At 43.8% G+C, this 21,555-nt stretch overlaps 1 protein-coding gene across 8 annotated transcripts in view; it reads left to right on the top strand.

Moving 5' to 3' along the window:
* Positions 1–21,555, top strand: part of TLN2 (talin 2) — a 450,559-nt gene that overhangs the window by 327,542 nt on the left and 101,462 nt on the right. For 7 of the 8 annotated variants that reach the window (XM_036843237.1, XM_036843229.1, XM_036843234.1 and 4 more), the window contains 6 exons: positions 1,621–1,749; positions 3,927–4,065; positions 13,909–14,117; positions 15,013–15,132; positions 16,161–16,358; positions 17,409–17,548. In XM_036843237.1, the coding sequence (XP_036699132.1) occupies positions 1,621–1,749; positions 3,927–4,065; positions 13,909–14,117; positions 15,013–15,132; positions 16,161–16,358; positions 17,409–17,548 (935 nt within the window). The remainder of the gene's footprint in view (positions 1–1,620; positions 1,750–3,926; positions 4,066–13,908; positions 14,118–15,012; positions 15,133–16,160; positions 16,359–17,408; positions 17,549–21,555) is intronic. The other variant, XM_036843236.1, reaches the window with a different exon arrangement.

The raw sequence follows: 21,555 nt of genomic DNA, 5'->3' as shown, positions 1-21,555 counted from the left end.
ACCAGTCATCAGTTTCTTGGTGCCAGGTAAACTGTGGGCATAGTAAGTGATCATATCTTCCGGGTGTTATCTTGTGAACTTAATAACATTATTTAGGCAGCAAATCTGTTTTGGAGGATCATCTATGTTATCTTTGCCCTGAAAGGTTTCCACCTCTTAAATGGGAGCATTCACCTTAACAAGATCCTCAATAGAACAGAATTGGGGATTAATGCATTTCTGTCTCTGGGATGTGTTAATTACCAAAGGGCCTCATTACTGTACTGTTTGATGTGGTATTAGCATGGAGTTCTAACATGAATTCATTTTTCCTCATTGTAACAATCCCTTTATAGAAACAGGCAGCCTCATATATGAGCAAGGGAAGAAGGTTAGAAGCTGATTTGAATTTGTAACATAAACAGTGCACTACATCACCAAAGAAAAATATCTAGAGTTTTAGGTTATATCTAATAAAAAAGTTATTTTGAGCTCTCTTTCTCAAAGAGAGGTCCAGGGACCATCTGCACTGGAATCACATGGGGGCATTTAGAATGCAGGTTCCTGGGCCTCACCTCTGAGCACCCCAGTCAGAATCTCTGGTCATAGAGCACAAACATCTGCATTTTAGCAAGTTTCCTCAGTGACTGAACGACACACCCACCTCCAACAACTGCTTTGGAACAGTGAGCCCCGAAGTGGGGCTCAAGCAACACTGTGCACTGGGTTCAGGAAGACTCTGTGAGAGCTTTTTATGATTTTAGTATATAGTGTAAGGGTTAAGAATACAGGCTGTAAAATCAGACCACCTGCATTCAAATGCTCGCCTTGCCATTGACTAATTTTGTGACCTGGGCAAGTTAATTAACCTCTCTTTGCCTCAGTATTGTCACCTAGTAATACGCACGCATAGAAATCAATCAAATAGTGTGTACTGCTGCTGTTGTTACTATTATCTAAAAAGGAAGGAAGTTAAGATACACCAGCATTTAATATACTTGTATGTGTACAATTTACTAACATTTACGTGTATAATTTATTAACATGCGTGTTGGGGGTGTGTGATCAAAGCATTTGGAGACTGCTATTCTAGATGATCACAAGAATGAAGCAGTTTTCTTAAAAGTTTTTATTAAGGAAAAAAATCTTTCATAGCCTTCAGCATGGAACGATAATGGTTTACAATCTAGAAATTTGTAAAGAGATTCAGTAAGGTTGACATAGACTTGTCTGTAGAGTCCTGGGTTCATTTGTTTGTTCGTTCCTTCATCCACCCCATGCTTCCCAAGTTTTTGTGTGCACACATACTGTGCTAGGTGCCCCATGTCTAGAACCCAGACACAGTGAATAAGGATCCTCTTAGCTTGAGAGGTAATGCATTTCAGATATAAACAGCTTCAAGGAAAATTCAAGTATATCCAGTTATGAGACACACATAATTGATTATTTAGGGAACTTAGGACTGAGGTCCTGATTGAGCATGATTTTGTGCTCTCAGGGAATGCTTGTTACCCTTGCTTCCTATTGCTAGATTTGGAGAGTTGTTGGTTATATCAAGAAAGGCATTTCATATGTTGCAAGGTACTAGGGATGCTTTTCCCAAACAGACTGTTGTGCACATATTCCCAACTCTGTTGACAGGCCCATGAAGCCTGTGGTCCCATGGAAATCGATTCAGCACTGAGCACCGTGCAGACCCTGAAGAGTGAACTGCAGGATGCCAAGATGGCTGCCGTGGAGAGTCAGCTGAAGCCACTCCCAGGGGAGACGGTAGGAGATGCTGGTGGCAGCTGGGGTCTGGGGCTCTACCTCTGTTAGGATGTCAAGACATTTTTAGAGTTGGGGGGAGGGGTGGTCAGTGTGTCTCAGTTTCAGGTGTTTTTAATGCAAAGCCCTAGAATAGCCACATTTCTCTAGAACAGTGTGATGATAGACATGGCCCTGTGTGTACCTGCCTGGGGTGTGGCTGGGCATGACCAGGCATCAGTTCCTATTCATCCCTCTTTTCCATAAACAAGACCTGCTGGCGTTTGAGGCCAGTGCTCTAATCCTGCAGCCTTTTTCTGAAAAGAATGCCCAGTGCAGCTGGAGGAGCTATGTTTAGATCTAGGAGTTCTGGTTTCTTGGTCCAGGTTGTGTCATCCACTAGCTGTAGGCAAGTCCCAGTCTCCTCTATGTCTAAAGTATTTTATCTATGAAATGGGTGGCAATTAAGTTATAAAGATAAACACAGAATATATTTTCAACAGTCATGTTTTAAAAAAAAAAAAAAAAATTTCCATAGTGCAAGGCACTGGGGTGGGCAATGGCAAAGCACTTTACTCTAGTAAAGCCACAACAGCACGTGGAATGTTGGCTCCAGAAATCTAATTTGATCACGTTATGATACCTCCTGATGACTGTGCCAGGGTTTTCTTGGCTAAAATTTTACCAGTCGTCCTCATTTGTATGTACCTCCTTTCCCTCACTCCTGAACGTTACTAATAAAATAGCTTCATTTATTAAGCACCTGTTACGCAGTGTGTACACACACAGCCAGCCTAGTTTATCCTGATAGTAACCTAATGAACAAGTGTTGTTCACCCCATTTTACAGCTGGAAAAAAAGAGGTGCCCTGTTCTCCTCAATGTTACCTGGCACTCGGCATCAGAACCACGGGTTGAACCCAGATCTATAGGACTCCAAAACCCATGCCTTGATCTTTCACAGTGAGAACTTTTACTCTTAGCTACTGCTGCTCTTTGGATAAAAACTGAAAACTTTTAGGGTATAAAAGGACTACCAGAGCGTCTAATTTACCATTGAACAATGCCTGGTACATAGGAAGCACTCGGAAAATATTTGTGAAATCAAGCTACCCCTAATTGTAAAAACCAGGAAACTCAGGAAGTCACTTAACTAAGGTGCCCCGGCTAAAGAGAAAGTCGGTATTGGCTCCTGGGCCAGCAGCTTTGCAAAGTGGTCCAGGTATCCCTTTGCAGACTTCTGTGCTCCAGGAACCCATGACACATATTCTGCCTTCACATAAAACCACCGGTCAGTTAGAATGCAAGAAACATCATGTAATTTTTAAAGAAATCGTTTGCCCTAAACAAATGTGTGTACTGTGTCATACTGTTGGCTACAGCGGACCAGGCTCTGTTTTTTACTTGAAGGAAATGCCTCTCTTAGAAAACATGTTGTGGGGTTAAAACTGCATGCATTTCCTGAGGCTTTTCTGAACTCTCGCAGTGCACCCGAAAGTTCTCTTCCAAAATGTTGTCCTCATCTAGTAATTGAATAATTACCCTTACCCTAGGCCTTTATTGACTTTATTCTCTGAATTATTTATTCCGTTGACAAAGCAAGATGACGTGCTCGTCATGGGAAGCAAGCTCTTTGCCCGTTTTCATAATCTCATTTACCATTCCAAACCTCTATTCCTATTGCATTTCCTTCTGGTTAAAACTCCGCAAAGTATAATGATCAAATTGAACAATGTTAATGGTCCCACGTGCCAGGAAGGTGGAACAGCTGGATGTCTGCCCACTTCCTGCCAAGGCATAATTAATTCTCACTAAGGATTTGTTGCAGACTTTCTGAATTAGCTTCTGAAAGCATAATACTAATAGCTACCATTTGTTGAGTACCTACATTAACTCTCTGAAAACCTTCTGAGCTAGATACTGTGATCTCAGGACACAGAGACTGGGAGAGTTCAGTGACTTAACCCAATCTCTCACAGCTAGCAAGTGTGGGAGGGAAGCAGAGGGCAGGGTGTGAACTCATTTGTTTATCCTGAAGCCTGGGTTCTTTCCCCTCTATCACCCTACTTCTTCTTAGTGCCATTGGTGTATTAGGTGGGAAAGAGTTGAGGCCCAAAGTTTGATCTGCATTATTTGGGGGCTAAGACTTTAGTGGATGATTTGCCTCTTCTAAGCTGTCTTCCTCCTTGAATATTCTTACAGCTGGAAAAATGTGCTCAGGACCTGGGAAGTACATCTAAAGCAGTGGGCTCCTCCATGGCTCAGCTCCTGACCTGTGCTGCTCAAGGCAATGAGCACTACACAGGTGAGACTCACACCCTTCGTGATGCCCTGAGGCCAGGTACAGACCACTGGGCTGGTGCGGGGAGTTTGTTGATTTGACAATGAACCTGACTTTTTTATTTCAGCAGTTCAACACACATTTTTCAAGCACTTTCAACATGCTTGTTACTGGGCTTGATGCTAAGCATACAAAGACTAATCAAATATGATTCCCCCAAACTATTTGAGTCACCCCTATTAGACTATAAGCAGATGGTAATTATAGACCTCTGCAACTGTGTATGTCTCTTGAAATCCCACTAAAGGAGAGAAAGAAAGAAAAAGTCAAAGAAAATGAGAGAGAAGAAAACAAATAAGATCTCAATGAAGTTGTCGAAGATGGAAGGAGACAGATGAGTGGTAACTGAGAGACCCCAATAAATAAAAACCTAAAGGTGTCCAGGGATAGGGAAGCCAACAGGAAACAAGCTGATTGGTGCTGCAAAACTCTGGGAGGGTTTGAGCCCTGGAAGCACCAGCTACCCCTGAACCAGGAGTACTGTATAAGGAACAGAATGTATAAGGAAAAATACCTGGTGATACAAAAAAAAAAAAAGAATGTTATCATAGTAGGAAGTCTGTTTCTATCTAAAATGGAGACATCAAGAAGTTTCAGTATTAGCCCATTACTTGAAAATGAGAACTACATCAGGGCTTCCCTGGTGGCGCAGTGGTTAAGAATCCACCTGCCAGTGCAGGGGACACAGGTTCGAGCCCTGGTCTGGGAAGATCCCACGTGCCACAGAACAACTAAGCCCATGCGCCACAACTACTGAGCCTGCGCTCTAGAGCCTGTGAACCACAACTGCTGAGCCCACGAGCTGCAACTACTGAAGCCCGTGTGCCTAGAGCCTGTGCTCTGTGACAAAGAGAAGCCACCGCAATGAGAAGCCCGCACACCACAACGAAGAGTAGCCCCTGCTCACCACAACTAGAGAAAAGCCCGCCTGCGGCAATGAAGACCCAACACAGCCATAAATAAATAATTAAATAAATCCATCCATCCATCCATCCATCCATCAGAAGAAATCTTAAAGAACTGAGTGGCTCTATAAGTAGGAATCAGGTGAAGAGGAGATGGATTGCTGCTTTTGTTATATAGTAGTACGGCTTGAATTTTTTTTTTTTTTTTTTGAAATATACATTACTATTAAAGAATAATATGCATCCAGAGGAGAGCATAAGTCCTAAATGTATATCTTCATGAGTTATCCCAAATTGAATGCACCTGAAAAACCCGCACCAAGATCAAGTAATGAGCATTTTTGGCATACCAGGGGAATTGCTGGGTCTTAGGCTGTGCGGCCACTCAGCTACAGTCCTTCCTGCAGTATCTGAAAGTTCCACTTGTTCTACATCCTGGTCACCACATCTGCTTTGTCAATATTAGCCATTCTGTTGAGTGTGTAGTAGAATCACATTATGGTTTTAGTTTGCGTGTCCCTGAGGAACAGTGCAGTTGAGGATATTTTCAGTTTATCAGGCATTTGGATACCTTCTTTTGTGAAGCATCTCTTCATGTCTTTTGCCCATTTTTTTAAAATATGAGTTTTCTGCCTTTTCCTTATTTATTTGCAGGAGTTAGTTGTCACATATATATGTATTTCTTGTATCTCGTGGCTTACCTTTTCACTGTTTTAAAGGTGTTTCTTGATAAACAAAACTTAAATTTTATATAGTCCAATTTACACTTCTCCTTTATGGTTAGTGTTTTTGTGTCCGATTTAAAAATTTTGCTTCTCCAAGTCATGAAGATATTCTCCTCTGTTATAGTCTAAAGGCTTTGTTGTTTTACTTTCATATTTAGAACTACGATCCACCTGGAATTGAGTTTTATATGTGGGCAAACAGGGTCCTAGTGTAGTTGTTTTTGCACCAGGGCATCCGTCCATTTGACCCAGCACCACTTTCTGAAGTGAACCTCCTTTCCCCAATGGTCTTGAGGGCCATTTCATTATAAATTAAGGGCATAAATGTGAGTCAGTTTCTGAACTTCTGCTTCTTTTTCATTGCTTTAATTGCCTGGTCTTACCTTAGTACCATACTTTCCTAATCATTGCAGTTTTATACTACGTGTTAATATCTGATAATGTGAGTCCTCTGACTTTGTTATTCTTCCTCAAGTTAGTGCTGACTTTCCTTGACCCTTTGTATTTCCACATCTATTTTAGAATCAGCCTGCCAATTTGTACCCTCCCTCCAAAAAAAACCCTTTTGCTTGTTTTTTTGTTTGTTTTTTGATCGGGGTTACCTGAATCTGGGGATAATTGAAATCTTTACATTACTGAGTCTTCTAATCTGTGAATGTGGTATATCTCTACATTTATTTAGATTTCCTTTCTCTCAATACTGTTTTATAGTTTTTTGCATAGGGGTTTTTGTTTTGATTATAGTGTGCGTCATAAATCTTGTCCCATCCTTTTACTTTCAGTTTTTCTCTATGCTTATATTTAATGCATGTGTATGCATACATACCTATGCGTATCATGTAGTTGTTCTTTCAGAGGGGGAGGAGTTGTTTGTTGGTGTGACAGTATTTTCCTTTCAATTGGAGTATTTGGTCTGTTTATATATAATGTAATTACTGATATATTGAGGTTTGAATTTGTCATCTTACTATTTCTTTTCTATATGTCCTACCTATCCTAGGTTCCTTTTTCTCTCCTTTCTTGCCTTCTTTCAGATTTATATGTGCTTTTTAAAATCTATTTCTCTTCCCTTGATTAGTTTATTAGTTGTACATTCACTGCCTATTCTTGAACAATTTTTTAAAAGTATAATATAAGTTAGTATGTTTACCTCTTCCTGGACAGTGCAAGAATCTTGGGACACTTAAACTGCATTTACCTTTCTTCCAACTCATTCATTGTTGAGTGCTTTAATTCTACATATATTTAACCTCCTCAATACCGCCTCAAAGTTGTTTCATAGTCAGTATTGATTAAATGCTCCTCCATATTGACCTTTCCATTGCTGTTCATTCCTTTCTGCATTGCAATGTGTTTCCACCTGGGATTATTTCCTGTCTGCCTAAAGAACTCCCTGCATTAATTCCTTTAGTGTGAGTCTGCAGTGACCAATTCTTTCAGTTGTTGTTTGTTTAAAAATGCCTTTGTTTAGCCTTTATTTTTGGTAGATAATTTTACGTATTGTAAAATTTTAGGTTGGCAGTTATTTTCTTCCAGCATTTGAAGATGTTATTCCGTTGTCAGCATTTGAAGATGTTATTCCGTTGTCTTCTGGCTTCCTTTATTTCTGTTGTGAAGTCAGCTGTCACTTTACTCTTCCACAGGTAATGTGGTTTTAGTTTTCCCCTCTACTACTCGTTTTTTGAATTTTCTCAGTCTTTGGTTTTCAAGCACTGTGCCTAGAGGAGTTTTGTTTTGTGTCGTTTTGCCTATTTATCCCATTTTGGGTTTTACTACTCCTTAAAGATGGGATTTGCTGTCTTAGATCAGTTTTGGAAAACTCTCAACCACTATATCTTCAAATGTTGCTTCTGTCCCATTTTTTTCCTCTCCTCTTTGTACACTCCAGTTACCCCCTATGTTAGATATTTTCACTGTTTTGTGTGTCTCCTATGCTCTTTTCTATATTGGCCATAATTTTTCTTCTCCATGCTTTATTCTGTGTGGGTTTTTTTTGGATTTATCTGCAGCTCACTATTCCTCCTACCTTCAAACTCTTCTATTGAGTTTTTAATTTTAAATGTCATATTTTTCAGTTTTATAATAACCTTTTGATGGCTTTCTTGTACTTTCCATTTCTCTGCTGAAATTCTCTATCTCGTCATCTAATTTCTTCAACATAGTTTTTACATTTACTTAAAGTCCAGGTTCAATAACTCCAATGTCGGGATCACTTACGGGCGTCTTGTTATCTGTTTTGTTTTCTGGTTTTTTTTTTCTCTTCTTGGTTTTCAACTATTGACCTTATCTCCTGATGTTTCTGATTTTTTTTTAATTTAATGCTAATCATTGGTATTTACATTGTAGAAATAATTTGAGGCTCTAGATTGTGTTTTCTTCCGTACAGAGGATTAATCTTTTATTTTAGCAGGTGGTTAAAAAAGGAGAAGATCACCATAATACGAGCAGAACCAAACTGATTGGATATTGCAAAGTCCATTTCCAGTTTACCTTGTAGGGTGTAGCTCTTTGTGCCTCCTGTCTAAACATCTGTGATGTTTATGAGGGCCATTCTGATTGTTGAGCTCAGAACTATGCTTCTTTTATCTTCCCATCCCCATGCGATTTCAGAAAGTTTTGCTCAGCCTCTCAGTTTCTGGGCAACAGTTTACAAATTAGAAAATGCCTTGAGGGGGAAAGCAGTGTTGTACTCACTTCTCTGTACTTTCTTTCTCTTCCAAGGTCTTGGCTTTCTTTACCTTGGTTCCTTGGTATCTCTCCAGTGCCTTCAAACAGATGTTTTGTCTATATTTTTCCAGAGTTTCTAGTTGTTTCTCTGAGGGGGGAGGGTTCATGTGCAATAAGTTATTCTTTCCATCACTATAAGGAAAATCCTCTTTGGTTCTTCAAAAACTGTGTATATTTATTACTTTGAAAATAAGAGCACAATAGGAGCACAAAAAGTTATCACGGCATAGTGTAACATAGTACCTACAACAGTAAGAATGTACAATTCTGTCCTCATGAGAGGGTGAGGGAACGTTCCAAAGCAGAACTGACACCTGATCCGGGTTTTAAGGATTATTACGACTCACTTAGCATTCAAGGAGAAAGAAAAGTATATGTAAATTCTTAAAAGCTTAGGGCATATGAGAGATGTAGTTTCAAGAATTTCTACACATTCCTGAAATCTTGCCAGATTTTGTGTAGATGATGAAATGGATTTTTAATGAAGGAAAGACTGCTTTACAAGTTGCGTCATCCAATACTGATAACATCCAGGATGACAGACTGTCTAGTTGATGTCTGAAAAACAGCCTAGAAGTAGCCCCATTTCATTTTGGCAGGCACCAACTAGGTGGTGGTGGACTTGGGAACAGCATATGTGAAGTCCCAAAGGCAGGAGAAGAAGGCTGATGAAATGAAGTGAGAAGGATCCAAGTAAAAGGCAAGGAGGTAGGGAGTAAGAAGATAAGGCTGGGAAGGTCGGCTGGGGTCAGATCTTAAAAGGCCTCATAAGCCAATTTAAATAAATTGAAATTGAAGCTCAGAGCATGTGAAAATACTGAAGAATTTGCGTCTGTGGACACAGTCTCGATCGCCCTTAATGCACTTTGCCCTTCTTTTCATGCGCTGATAAATTGGAGGGAAACAAAGTTGGAGGCAGGGAGACCAGTGAGAAGGCTGTTGCATTCATCCAGGTAAGAGTTGTTAGTGGCCTATAGTGGAGATGAAGGATGGATTAAAGAAAAAGAGACCTCACGGTTGTTGGTGATGGATTAGAAGTTGGAAGGAATGGGAATAGGGAAAGCAACACAGACAGCTCTAAGTTTAGCCTGATAGCTGAACGAAGAGTTGTATGAATCACTGTGATGGAGACACAGGGTCATTGGCAGGCATGTTGAGGGCTGGAGTTTAGGGATGCCAGGTTCAACTTTATTATTATTATTATTTTTTTTTTTTTGGCTGCCCTGGGTCTTCGTTGCGGCACACGTGCTTTTCGTTGCGGCACGTGGGCTTCTCTGAGTTGTGGCATGTGGGCTCGGTAGTTGCAACTCATGGGCTTAGTTGCCCCACAGCATGCGGGTCTTAGTTCCCTGACCAGGGATCAAACCCACATCCCCTGCATTGGAAGGCAGATTCTTAACCACTGGACCACCAGGGAAGTCCCAGGTTCAACTTTAAATGGATTCAATTTGAAATCCCTGCAGGATATCCACAGAGAGGTGCCCATTAGGCAGCTGGATATTTACCTCTGGAACTCAGCAGAGAAGTCTGGGCTGGAGATAAATATTTCTAAATGTTTAATAAAATGATAATGATTGAAACCATGGGGGTAGCTAAGTTTACCTAAGGGAGAGTGGTAGAGTGAGAACAATTTTATCAGATATAACCCTGTGGAACCCAAGTATTTCAGGAGAAGGCTGAGCGTTAGAAATCCTTGAAAGAAACGAGAACATGCAGCCTTGGAGAGACCATGGAAACCAGGAGAGAAGGATGTCTCTCGACTCACAGAGATAATTGCTGCCTGGAAAGACACTGCAGAGAGGGACTTAAGAAGCATCCACTGGCTTAAGGAAAAACAAGGTCACTGCTCTCCCTGTTGAAGGCAATTACAGGAAAGTTGAAGAATGGATGGGAAGCAGGGAGAGAGCACGAGTGTGGACAGCTTCTCCCTGGGTGTCAGTTCCCTCGTCCACACCTAAGATGTGTGGGATACTCAGAAGTTAACACATGAGCTGCCACTGGACTAGGTTGTAATGCAGATGTGGTTTTATTTGGCCAGTACAGTGTTCAAAATGCATTTCTTCTCGGCTGAGTACAGTTACATAGACAGAACCCTTTCCAGATCCTTTGGGACAGATTAAAAACTCTTGCATACTTGGTTTTTACCTTGTGAGCTTGATACGTGGTCTAATGCTGTCTACACACAATCTACGTGAATTCTGATCAGGAGTAATTACTATTACAAAGAATTCCCCTGTATTTCATGTGACTAATGTGTCTCCTTAAGACTGTGGCTGAATGTAATTTGAGATCTAGACGTCAGGAATACTGTGAACGTCCTCTGTGTCTTCCAAGGATTGTGGTTATTGAAGCAGGGAGTCTGCTTCAGTGTTTCCCACTGGCAGTTCTGGGGTGTGTTGCACCCTTGACTACAGGAACAATTTTGGGGGGGAGGGTGGTGATTGCTCGGAGATATAACTCTGATGATTCTCATCATTACCATTGAGAATATCGCTGTGAATTCAGCCACGTACAGCCTTGGATGTTCATTGGGCTGCCTGGCATCTGGTGGCCTTGTTTCATCCTTTTGTTGGTGTGGTTTCCACTTTCCGGGAAACCTAATCCCTCCAAAGAGGATTCTTGATGTGCCTTGAGATTTCATAGTGAGTCTTCAGCAGAAAACACGTGGGGTGGATATACCTTGGCTTTTGGAATTCTGCTCTTCTGGTTTCTGCCTTTTGGAAAAATTGTCTGAGTCTATAAAAGGCTTTTCAGTAAATAATTTTTTCATGAACATGACTTTTCTAATTGCATATGATAAATGTTTTATTCTTCCAAAATAATACAACTCAAATAGAAATAGATTCAAGAGTCCACGTGGTAAAGAGGAAGGCAAGAGGAGAGGTCTAGAAATCACAGCCTAGAATTTTCAATGGTCACAGCTGTGATCTCAGCCTCTCCTATAACCTGTAGGAAACCGAGACCCAGAGGGAAAAGGCGGCAGCAGTTTAGTCCACACAGCTGGTCAGCAGCAGAGCTGGATGAGGTCTTAACCACACCTGGTGGGTGCCCTTCTGAGCAAGGATGTCCTTCCACCCTGTGCCAGAAGCTTCAGCATAATATGAATCGGGAGATTAGGTTTGACATAAACACACTACCATGTATAAAATAGTTAGTTACTGGGAACCTGCTGTATAGCACAGGGAGCTCAGCTCAGTGCTGTGTGATGACCTAGATGGGTGCGATACAGGGGGTGGGGGGAGGTCCAAGAGGGAGGGGATATAGATGATTCACTTTGTGGTACAGCAGAAACTAACACAACATTGTAAAGCAATTATACTCCAGTAAAAAACAAATAATAAAACCCTCCTTGATGTCTCCAAAAAAAAAAAAAAAATGCAGTGACTCTTCTCTTTGGCTTTTTTCTCTCCTTCACCTTGGCTTTACTTATCTTTATGCTTTCTCCTCTGCCATATAAAACACTTTGTTTAAAATGTGTTCATTCCACATGCTGCGCTCGGAAGTGCCATGTGATAAGTGGTAAATTGGCAGCTTTGTAATTTGCCTTGATTAGATTGTAGAGTTATGTCCCAGTTATGTGACTTCCTAAATATTTACAGATGAACCAGTCTGCAACGCTGGGAAGTTGTTTTATGGATCCCCAGGGCCTTTTGTGTTCTTTCTTATATTTCGGTGCCTCGTCCCTAGTAAAGAGAGGACCACCTGCCGCGTCTGTGCCCACTCGGCTGAAGCAGCGGCGGTAAAGACCACGCTCAGGGGTGCCTAGAGACCATCCAGCCGAAGGCTTTAGATATAGTCGCCTCAAAGTGTAGTGAGAGAGCAAGTCATCTGTGAATTTTTCATGCGGATGTTGTATGTTCCAACAAGAATCCCTTGTAGTTCTCTATCCCAAAGAACACTGTGCAGAGTCTGACCCCGAAGTTAAGAAACTAAGAAACCTCAGATCTAAAGGTGTGTCCATGGACAAGATGCTTCTCAGCGCTGGGCCTCATCTGAAATGGTTCGATGAGATGAGCTTTGAGGCTGGCCATTCTGCGGTTCCCCAGGTTCTAGGAGCCTTTTGTTACGTGCCTTGGCATTTCCAGTCTCCTTCCTTTTCTTGGGTGCGCCAAGCACTAGGTACCATGTAGGAAGGCGCCTCTTCTTTCTATGGGAGGTGGCGCTGTAGTTTTTAAGGACTAGTTTATATTCATAGTTTATCGCCGAATCCCATCATCTTTAGAAGTGAATTTAAAGATGAGCAGGCACTTCGCAAAAGAGGATGTCCAAACAGCCACTGAGTGTATGAAAAAGTGCTCAACATCGTTGCTCACTAGGGATATAAGAATTAAACCTCAGTGAGGGACTTCCCTGGCGGTCCAGCGGTTAAGACTCCACGCTTCCACTACAGGGGGCATAGTTTTGAACTAAGATTCCTGCATGCAGTACACCCACCAGAACTGGATAAAATAAAAAATCTAACACTAGTAAGTTTGGGCCAGGATGTAGAGCAACTGTAACTCTCATATAGTGCTGGCGGAGTGTATAATGGCAAAACCATTCTGAAGAAGTGTGGTAGTGTCCTCCAAAGCTAAATATATGCTTACTCTATGACCCAGCAATTCAGCTCCTAGATTTAAATCCAAGAGAATATGTCTACCTAAACACAGGGATGAGAACTTTTCCGGTAGCTTTATTCATAATAGTCCGCACAGGAAACAATCCCCAAATGTCCAGCAACAGAAGAATGGATAAGTAGATGTTGCTGTGTTCCTATAATGGAATACGACACAGCAAGAAAAAAGCAATGTACTGCTATGCATAACAGCATGGGTGAATCTCACAGCATTATGGTCAGAGAAAGAAACCAGACACACAAGAATACATATAGTGTGGTTCCATCAACCCGTAGTTTAAGAACAGGTAAAACTAGTCTAAGGTGATAAAAGCTAGAATAGGGATTACTTCCAGTGTGAGAGGATATTGACTGGGAAAGGGCACAGGTGATGGAAATGTTCCGTCTCCACATGGATGGCAGATACGTGGGTGTACACATTGGTACAGATTCAGTGAGCTGCCCAGGGAGACTCGTTCACTTTGTTGCATGTAAGTTATGCCCCAATAAAAATGACTGGAAAGAAAAGTGCATTTGAATGGTTCATCTGTGAGTTTGATACTATGCACTTGGTATTTTAGGTCTAGGGACGGGGTAGTGGGAGTGACAGGAACCAGAGGGAAATGGTTTTTAGCGTGGCATTTGTTGTAACGTCCCTCTTGGAGCAGCCCAGAGCCAATGGCTTGAGCTACTTCTTTGAGAAGGACATCAATTCAAATTTTATAAAAAGCAATTTGGAGCCCACCTGTGCCAGGCACTGTCCAAGGATTCTCTCCTTCCTAGAAGGCTCTAGTCTAGAGGCTTACCCCCAAGTAAAAGTGTAACTTTTGGATGGAATCTAATAGAAAGTCTGGCGGGCTCTTTTTTTTTTTTTTTTTTTTTTTTTTCCCAGGGGTTGCTGCTCGAGAGACGGCCCAAGCTCTGAAAACGCTGGCCCAGGCTGCCCGGGGAGTGGCTGCATCTACGAGTGACCCCGCGGCTGTGCGTGCCATGCTAGATTCCGCCCGGGACGTGATGGAGGGCTCGGCCATGCTCATCCAAGAAGCCAAGCAGGCCCTGATCGCACCTGGAGATGCGGAGAGTCAGCAGAGACTAGCCCAGGTAAGGCCCAGAACTGGCAATCAAGGTCATCACTGAGGTGGACGCATGGACGGACAGGCTGTTGCCCGGTGTGAGCAGTTTTGGAAGCCTTGCCTGGTAGCCCCCATAACGTGAGACGTGCTTAATTCCATCAACAGAAAGTATGGGGGGCTTTGTTGAGACCTGCTGTTAGAACGTGAAGGACCTGGACACAGCATGTCTGTTTTGGGCCTGTGTGTGCTTACGTATATCCCTCTTCCTAGCCTGGGAGGTGAGGTAGATTTGCTGGGTTTAGCTACTCAGTGCTTTAAACTCTCTCTAGTTCCTCTTCAGATGATTCCTACCAGAGAGCGTAGACAGGGAGCCTCACACATCCTTAAAAGGCAGCGTGTGGGCAACTCCAAGTTGGTCTGGAAGTGCTCAGAACATTCCGCCTGCCCTTGGGCAGGGCGAGGTGTGGGATGATGGCACCAGAGGGTCGCTGAGCATAAGTCCATCCCAGGGTGGGCTAACTGATCCAGAGGACTCAGGGCCTCCTTCCACCTCAGGACCTCTGCAGGGCTCTCTAGAAGGGAGCTATTTCTCTTCCTCTTGGTGTCGGATATCTTTGTTTCAGAACCTGACAGAATGTTCGGGAGTTGTATTTGAGCCACAGTCAGGACTTGGCCTGGCCTTGGGAGCAGGTAGGGTGTGCTGTATCACTGTGTCAGACCCTGTGCTAAGATAGGATGTTAACCCCACTGAGAGGCCTAGATGAGGAGATTTATCAGTAAACAGTGTCACGTCCATGCTGGCAGATCAGTTCCCCATCTCTTCTAGCTCTGCATACTGTCACTGCTCACTCCCAACACATGTGCAAGAATGTTTGCCCCGAAACCTGCTTTCTGATGGGACTTTTCTCCCTCTGTGTATTCAGGTGGCCAAAGCCGTCTCTCACTCCTTGAATAACTGCGTGAATTGCCTCCCTGGGCAGAAGGATGTGGACGTGGCCTTGAAGAGCATCGGGGAGTCGAGCAAGAAGCTGCTGGTGGACTCGGTGAGAGGTGTTGGCTCGGGAAGGGGCACCTGGGGGACTGGTCTCACCTTAGGTGTGGGTGGAGTCTCCTCCCCTCTAGGGGACCTCTGAGCAGCTAGCCTTTCCCTTAGGAGTCCTGTTTTTCCTGCGGATTTGCCTTTTCCTTGTTTTGCTTTCTGATCAGCCGAGTTCCCAGGTAGAGCTTCTAAAGTTGACTTTTTCTTTGAGCCCATGTTGCTGTTTGCTCTCGGGTCATCCCAGTAAGACAGGAATGGGGGGAGGGGGTATATGATCATCTAACTTCTTATCAGGACATCTCAGGCAGTGGCAATCAGGTGATAAAGGGATACAAGTGTGAGCAGTCTGTGGAATTTCACTTGGGGGCCTGTTCCCTTCCCTGTTTTGTGAGTCCCCTTTGCGGGTACTTGGCCTTGTTCATCTTTGGTTCTTCTCTGCCTGGTGCCTGGCATATACCAGGTATGCAAGCAATGGGTGTGGTGTGACTAATATCTAGCTTAACTCTCTGGAACTTTTCACAAACAGTTACAGTTCTGCTAGTGGCACTTCTGTGGAAAAGCTATTCAATATATTGTTAGCAAAGAACAACTGATGAATAAAATTGATGGCTATTAGTTTAGAAGACTAGGATTTAAAGTTTCATAGCATCTGCCTTTTAGTTCCAGAAAGCTAAACCTTTGAGAGTTTCCATCTGAGAAACCCAAGATAGAGTGCTGGCTCAGAGAGTGGATCCCAAGTCAGACTGCCCAGGTGTGAATCCTGGCTCTGCCGCTTAGGAGACCAGAAGCCTGAGGAAAGCTGTCCTTACCATTTTTAGATCCACTATGTCTAGCGCTGAATAGGTGTTCAAGAGAATGTATATATTTTGAAGGTCAACCTTAACAAGGGCTCAGACCACACAGAGCCTTTTAGTCTAGATGACTCACAACTGCATCCCAGGAGAGTCTGTCTTCTTCCCTCTGCAACATACTACCTTTGTTTCTCCTACGCAAAGTAGAACTTCTCCTGCAACGTGCCTTCTCTTCCCATAGTTACCTCCGAGCACGAAGCCTTTCCAGGAAGCCCAGAGTGAACTGAACCAAGCAGCGGCCGATCTGAACCAGTCTGCAGGGGAGGTGGTCCATGCCACTCGGGGCCAGAGCGGAGAGCTGGCCGCAGCCTCCGGGAAGTTCAGTGATGATTTCGATGAATTCCTCGATGCCGGCATTGAGATGGCGGGCCAGGCTCAGGTGAGGCTGATGTGGCTGAGTGGGGTTGACCCTTGCCCCTCTCAACTCTGGTGGACCGTCGGCCCCTGAGGCCAAGTGGCAAATAGGAGCAGGGAAGCTGTGAGCAGCCCACACCTTTACACTGTCTTTGCTGGTCAGAGAGCTCCATGAGCTCACAGGAATGGCATTCCCAAAGATGCTATTAGCTTATGTGTCAAGTTCTTCCTGGAGACGACGGATAACTTTTCCCACGATCCTCCAACAGAACTCATCATTTTATTTACGCTTTTTGGAGGGAGGGCAGCTCTGCATCCTATACTTCAAATGTGGTATAATACTGTAAAAACTCATGTATTTGAAGTTCGGGGAGTCCATTTGAAAAGGCTGTGTCTGATCCTGAGTGTCAAGTGATTCAAACTTAACCTCCTTCAGATGAACAGATAAACCCCTTGTTTAGAACAAGGGAGGGTGACTGGTCTGGTGTCAGCTTATGGAGCTGGGTTGTTTTTTTTTTTTTTGCGAGCTCCTGTGAACTCCCTAAAAGTGGTACCCAGGGTGTTTTTTACTCTGTTATCTACAAAGGGTTGTTTCTCGGATGGCAGGCCAGGTGAGAAATGTATCCTTTCCAGAGTCGGGAGCTTCTGGGATGCGGTCAGCTCTAAATGTCCAGACAGTGACGGTCGTTTGTGCCAGGCTGAGACGGACAAGCCCCTTGATAACTCCAGCGTTGCTGAGCAAGATGCTGGAGTCGTGGCCCTGTCTGTGTGCTCTCTCGCTCGCTCTCTCCCTCCCGCCCGCATTCATGCCCACACTTGTGAGACAGCACAGCTCTTGGCTGACCCACTAGGGCTGGATTTCTGTCCTGTTGTGTGCATCTTGGTCCGGATATCTGTTTGGGGAACGGTAGACACTGGGCAGAGTCTCGACAAGTTAGGCATCTGCAGACTAATTGGACTTAATGCAATCTAGACAGATAACCTGCTTCCGTTTCAAGGTGCTGCTCCTAGCTCTGAATGCCGCCTAGGAGAAATGGACAGCCCCTAATTACTCTGGCTCCTTTTGACCTTCCAGACGAAAGAAGACCAGATCCAAGTGATAGGGAACCTCAAGAACATCTCGATGGCATCCAGCAAGCTGCTGTTAGCTGCCAAGTCTCTCTCTGTAGACCCAGGAGCACCCAATGCGAAAAATCTCCTGGCCGCAGCTGCAAGGTAAGAGTGGAACAAAATGGGCGTTCATGTGTGGTTAAATAACGTCAGTGTTTGCAAGATCCACCTGACATCCTGCTGCTTTGCTGAGCGAAGAGGTAGTGCTGACCTTCTGTTGTCAGAGTTGGAGGCGAGAGTGACAGAGATGCTGGTGTCTTATTAAATGGGCTCATTTGCATGCGCTTTCTCCACTAAAGATGCCTTCTGTCTCCTCTTAAAGCCTTTTCAGGAGGACTTGCTTAGTCTTAAGGCCCCCACTGATGTATAAACATAGTGGCTTAGATTTTTTTGAAAGTAGTATTACCATCTTTCTGATTATGGAAGTAATATAAGTTCATTAAAAAGAAATCAGAAGATGCTGAAAAGTATAAAAAAACCGACACTCAACTAGCCATTCAACATTTCTTGAGTCTTATTATGTGCCTGGCACCGATGTTAATTAGATGGATTTAAACATGTTCACTTCGTCATGTGCAGAAGGGCTCTAGCTCAGAATGAATGGGGTGGTGGGGAGGAGTAAATTGTTTTTGGAAATATGTTAAAACATGAATCTGAACTTGGGGTAAGGTCGACGTTCTTCTTTCCTGTTGTTTTCACCTGAGGAAGTGGGTCATACAAGACAATTTCTGCTCCAGGGCCACTCTGGCCATTTAGTTCAATAACTAGTGATGGAGTGCTGGTAGCTGGAGAAACTGCAGCGACAGCCCAGGAAAATTTTATATTGACAATCCCACATTCGTATTCCTGAACCGAGAGGGTAGGGTATTTTATTTTCCTGTGGCAGTGTTGGCCTGTTTTCGTAGCATTTCTTGATATCACTTTATATTTAGGAAAACTAACAGCAGTGAGAGATTAAATGCAGGACACTTAGGACACATAGCATAATTGGAAACATCTTGAAAATGTGCAGATTAGTGATTTTTAAAACGCATGGCTTGAATTCTACTTAAATTTTTTTAAACTTGGTTTTGTTTGCTTATTTGTTTTTTAATGTCTTTATCTCTCCTGGCTTTTTTTAAGTTGTTAGGATCAGGAGACCTGAATTCTAGTACAAGCTTTAGTGCTTGACTAACTAGGTTACCTTGGTCAGGTCACTCAACCTGTCTAAACTTTCCCATTTGCCAAATAGGGATGTGTGCAGATTACATTGTCCTTGAGCTCTGTTCAGTTCTCGATATATAAAGTAGCATGGTACCACTGGTTAAAACCTGTCTCTGGTCTCCTCTTTGCTTGTAGTGTTATTTATTTTTTATGGGGGGGTTAGGTAATTTCAGAGCAGTTGCCTTCAAAACCTTTGATTTTCTTCATTTATTCCCAGATACATAACTTTACCTTCAAACGATAGCTAGAGCCACTAGTTGATGGGAAAAATATCCTCACATCTCCCCACCTCCATCTTATGCTTTGTTTGTGATTGTTCCATTAGGTGAGTGCCCTCCTGGGGTCGTGGTGACAGTGAAGAGGGACAGTGATGTCTTCTCTGTTGTGCAGCTGTTTCTGATCTAAAACCCTCTTAATCACTCTTTTTTCCTACAAACAACCTTTGGATAAGGCAACTAATGTTGCCAGGTATCTGAACTCAGATGTTTTCCATTATCTTAAATTTTTCACATCATTTCAAAATTACAGTTTCCAACTTAGAGCGTGCTGTCGACTCTCTTAAATTGTGGGAATGAGGGGAGAGTATAAATTGGCCTTTTCAAAGCCCAGTACAGAAGGGAATCCAGGACCTGAAAGCATGCTTCTGGTGTCCTGGCTCTGTGAGTGTCTGAACGCCCCCTGGTGGTGACATTGAGGAAGGGACCTGGAGGCAAGGTAAAAAAGCTTTCTTTGCCTCTGTCTGTCCTGGCTTTCAGCAGCTGACAGAATTCCCAGCCTGATGGTTTCATAGCCAAGTCAGCACTCAAGAATCATCACGTGAACTGATAGTCTTGGGCTGGAACAGCTGCAGGAAGTGGCTGGCCTATTCTCCTTGGCTTCTTGGCCCATGCTGGCAAGCTGTGCTCCCTGGGGTGATTTCCCAGCGGAAGCTCCAGCCAGGTCAAGTGAGTCAGGCAGCTCCCCTTGGAGGGTAAAGCTCTGCCCACCTGGGGTGCCTTCATTCATTCTCTTGTTACTTCATTTGTTCATTAAACAGATTTTTACCACATGCCTGATAAGGGCCCAGCCCAGCACTGGGTGCTGGGCACACACTGTAAGACTGGGACGGCCCTGGTAGACTTAGGACAGGGGGCACAATCAGGGCATGCCACCCTCAATCTGTCTGGGCTTCACAACAGTCCGGTGCATAAGTACCTTTGGAGTTGGGCAGCAGGGATCCGATTGCTCTCATCCTCATCTTCAGTCCCACTGCCCTCCCTCTTCTTGAGACGGCCATGCCTGCCTGTCCTTCATGTGGATGTCCCCAGAGGCCCCAGAGATGCTACTGTGGGGACCCAGGCCTGGACCAACTCAGCCCCAACCTGCTCCTACATCAGCAGACTTGAACCCTTGCTTTGTTCTTTCTAGTCTCCGTGATTCTTCCTGCTTTAGGAAAAAGTGGTTTACTTCTGGGAGAGCAGTAGAGTGTGTGTGCTTTTCCCTCTACTCATCATTCTGCATCTGAGCCCAGGTACATCTGAGGAAGCTGGTCCCTTGGTTTCTGATGTTCATGGGCAGGAAGTCATTTTCTGTTGAGTTCCTGGCTTGTTTGTCTTCTTTCTGTGTAACTGCTTGGCTCTGGCTCTTTTCTGGAAAGTTGGGTGGAGCTGGAGACCCTTTGTCAACCGTTCATCAGGCTTTTCCCTGCCTGGGGGCTGGTCTGATGCTCCCTGAACTTAGTTAAGGAAGTGGAAAACCAGTTGGCAGTGGCAAAAGGAGGAAGTGCCCTAACTCTGAGCACCTCCCCAAGCTGCTGAGCACACCACAGTCACCCTGGCCAGAAGGACTCCCGGGCTGAAGACTTGACGCCCACAGCTGCCAGCATCAGGGCCATCCTAGGCCAGGTGTTCAGCTGCTTTCCAGTCCCCTGAGGGCTCCCTAGGACCTTGCAGGAGGCGCCTCTTCCCGGACCACCCTTTGCTTTGAAGTTCCTGCCAGGCAGGAGTCTTCCTGTCTCCAGAGATGGTGAAAAAGGATGTCCCAGCAAGCAGCACTTCCATGCTGTAAAGTAGAAAAATGTACACTGGGCCTTCTTCTGTCTCTTGGTCTCCTCTAGAATGTTCCGTTCCCGTAATCCAAATCAGGATCTCGCTGAGCCCTGACTTTCCAATTGCTCTGGTCCATGTTGGGCCCTCCTTCATAGTCAGAACCCATGCCCACGGTCGAGGCTTTCATTTTCTTTCTTTCACTCCCAGCGAGCCCTGCCTGTGTCCGGTTGATCCTGTCTGGTGTCACGCCCCCATCACTGCTTCCTCTGGCTCACCTTTGTGTCTTGTCTGTTCATTGTCTTGCCTCTCCAACTGGATTACAAGCACCTTGCTTTCCTAGAGAGACTTAAACTATTATTTTTTTACTCCCCGTGCCTTGTGCATGGTAGGACCCAGGGAATACAGACAGGTGAATTTCAGTTTGCTCTTCGTTGCCTTTCTAAGCTCGTCTTCCTTTGAGAAAGGGAATCATCTGAAGTTGCTCTATTCCCCTCCAAGCTCGCTATTGGACGACTTGAGCTTAATAAATAATCAAAAGCACAAACTGGTTGATTTTCTTCTTTCACCTCTGCCCCAATTCTGTATCTATATAAAATTTCCTTCCAGAGCTCACAAACTCCTGTCTGAATCAATTTAGTATCTCTGAATGCTAAATGATTTGTAGGTTAGAAAGCCTTTAACATCTGAGGTTGTAGATCCCAATTTATTAAAAACCGAGAGTGGCTAAATATGCTGATTAGATAAAGAATGAATTACAGGAAAACTATCTCTAGATGGTGAAATTATGGTTATTTAATTTTTTGTATTTTTTAAAATAAACTTGTATGGCTATGATCATTACCAAAAAGTGTGGAGAAAATAAAAGCAACTACAGTTCAAGCC

The sequence above is a fragment of the Balaenoptera musculus genome, chromosome 2 (genome assembly GCF_009873245.2).
Source record: "Balaenoptera musculus isolate JJ_BM4_2016_0621 chromosome 2, mBalMus1.pri.v3, whole genome shotgun sequence".
Taxonomy (NCBI): domain Eukaryota; kingdom Metazoa; phylum Chordata; class Mammalia; order Artiodactyla; family Balaenopteridae; genus Balaenoptera; species Balaenoptera musculus.
The sequence above is the reverse complement of the archived record's forward strand: the minus strand, read 5'-3'. Positions and strand labels throughout refer to the sequence as shown.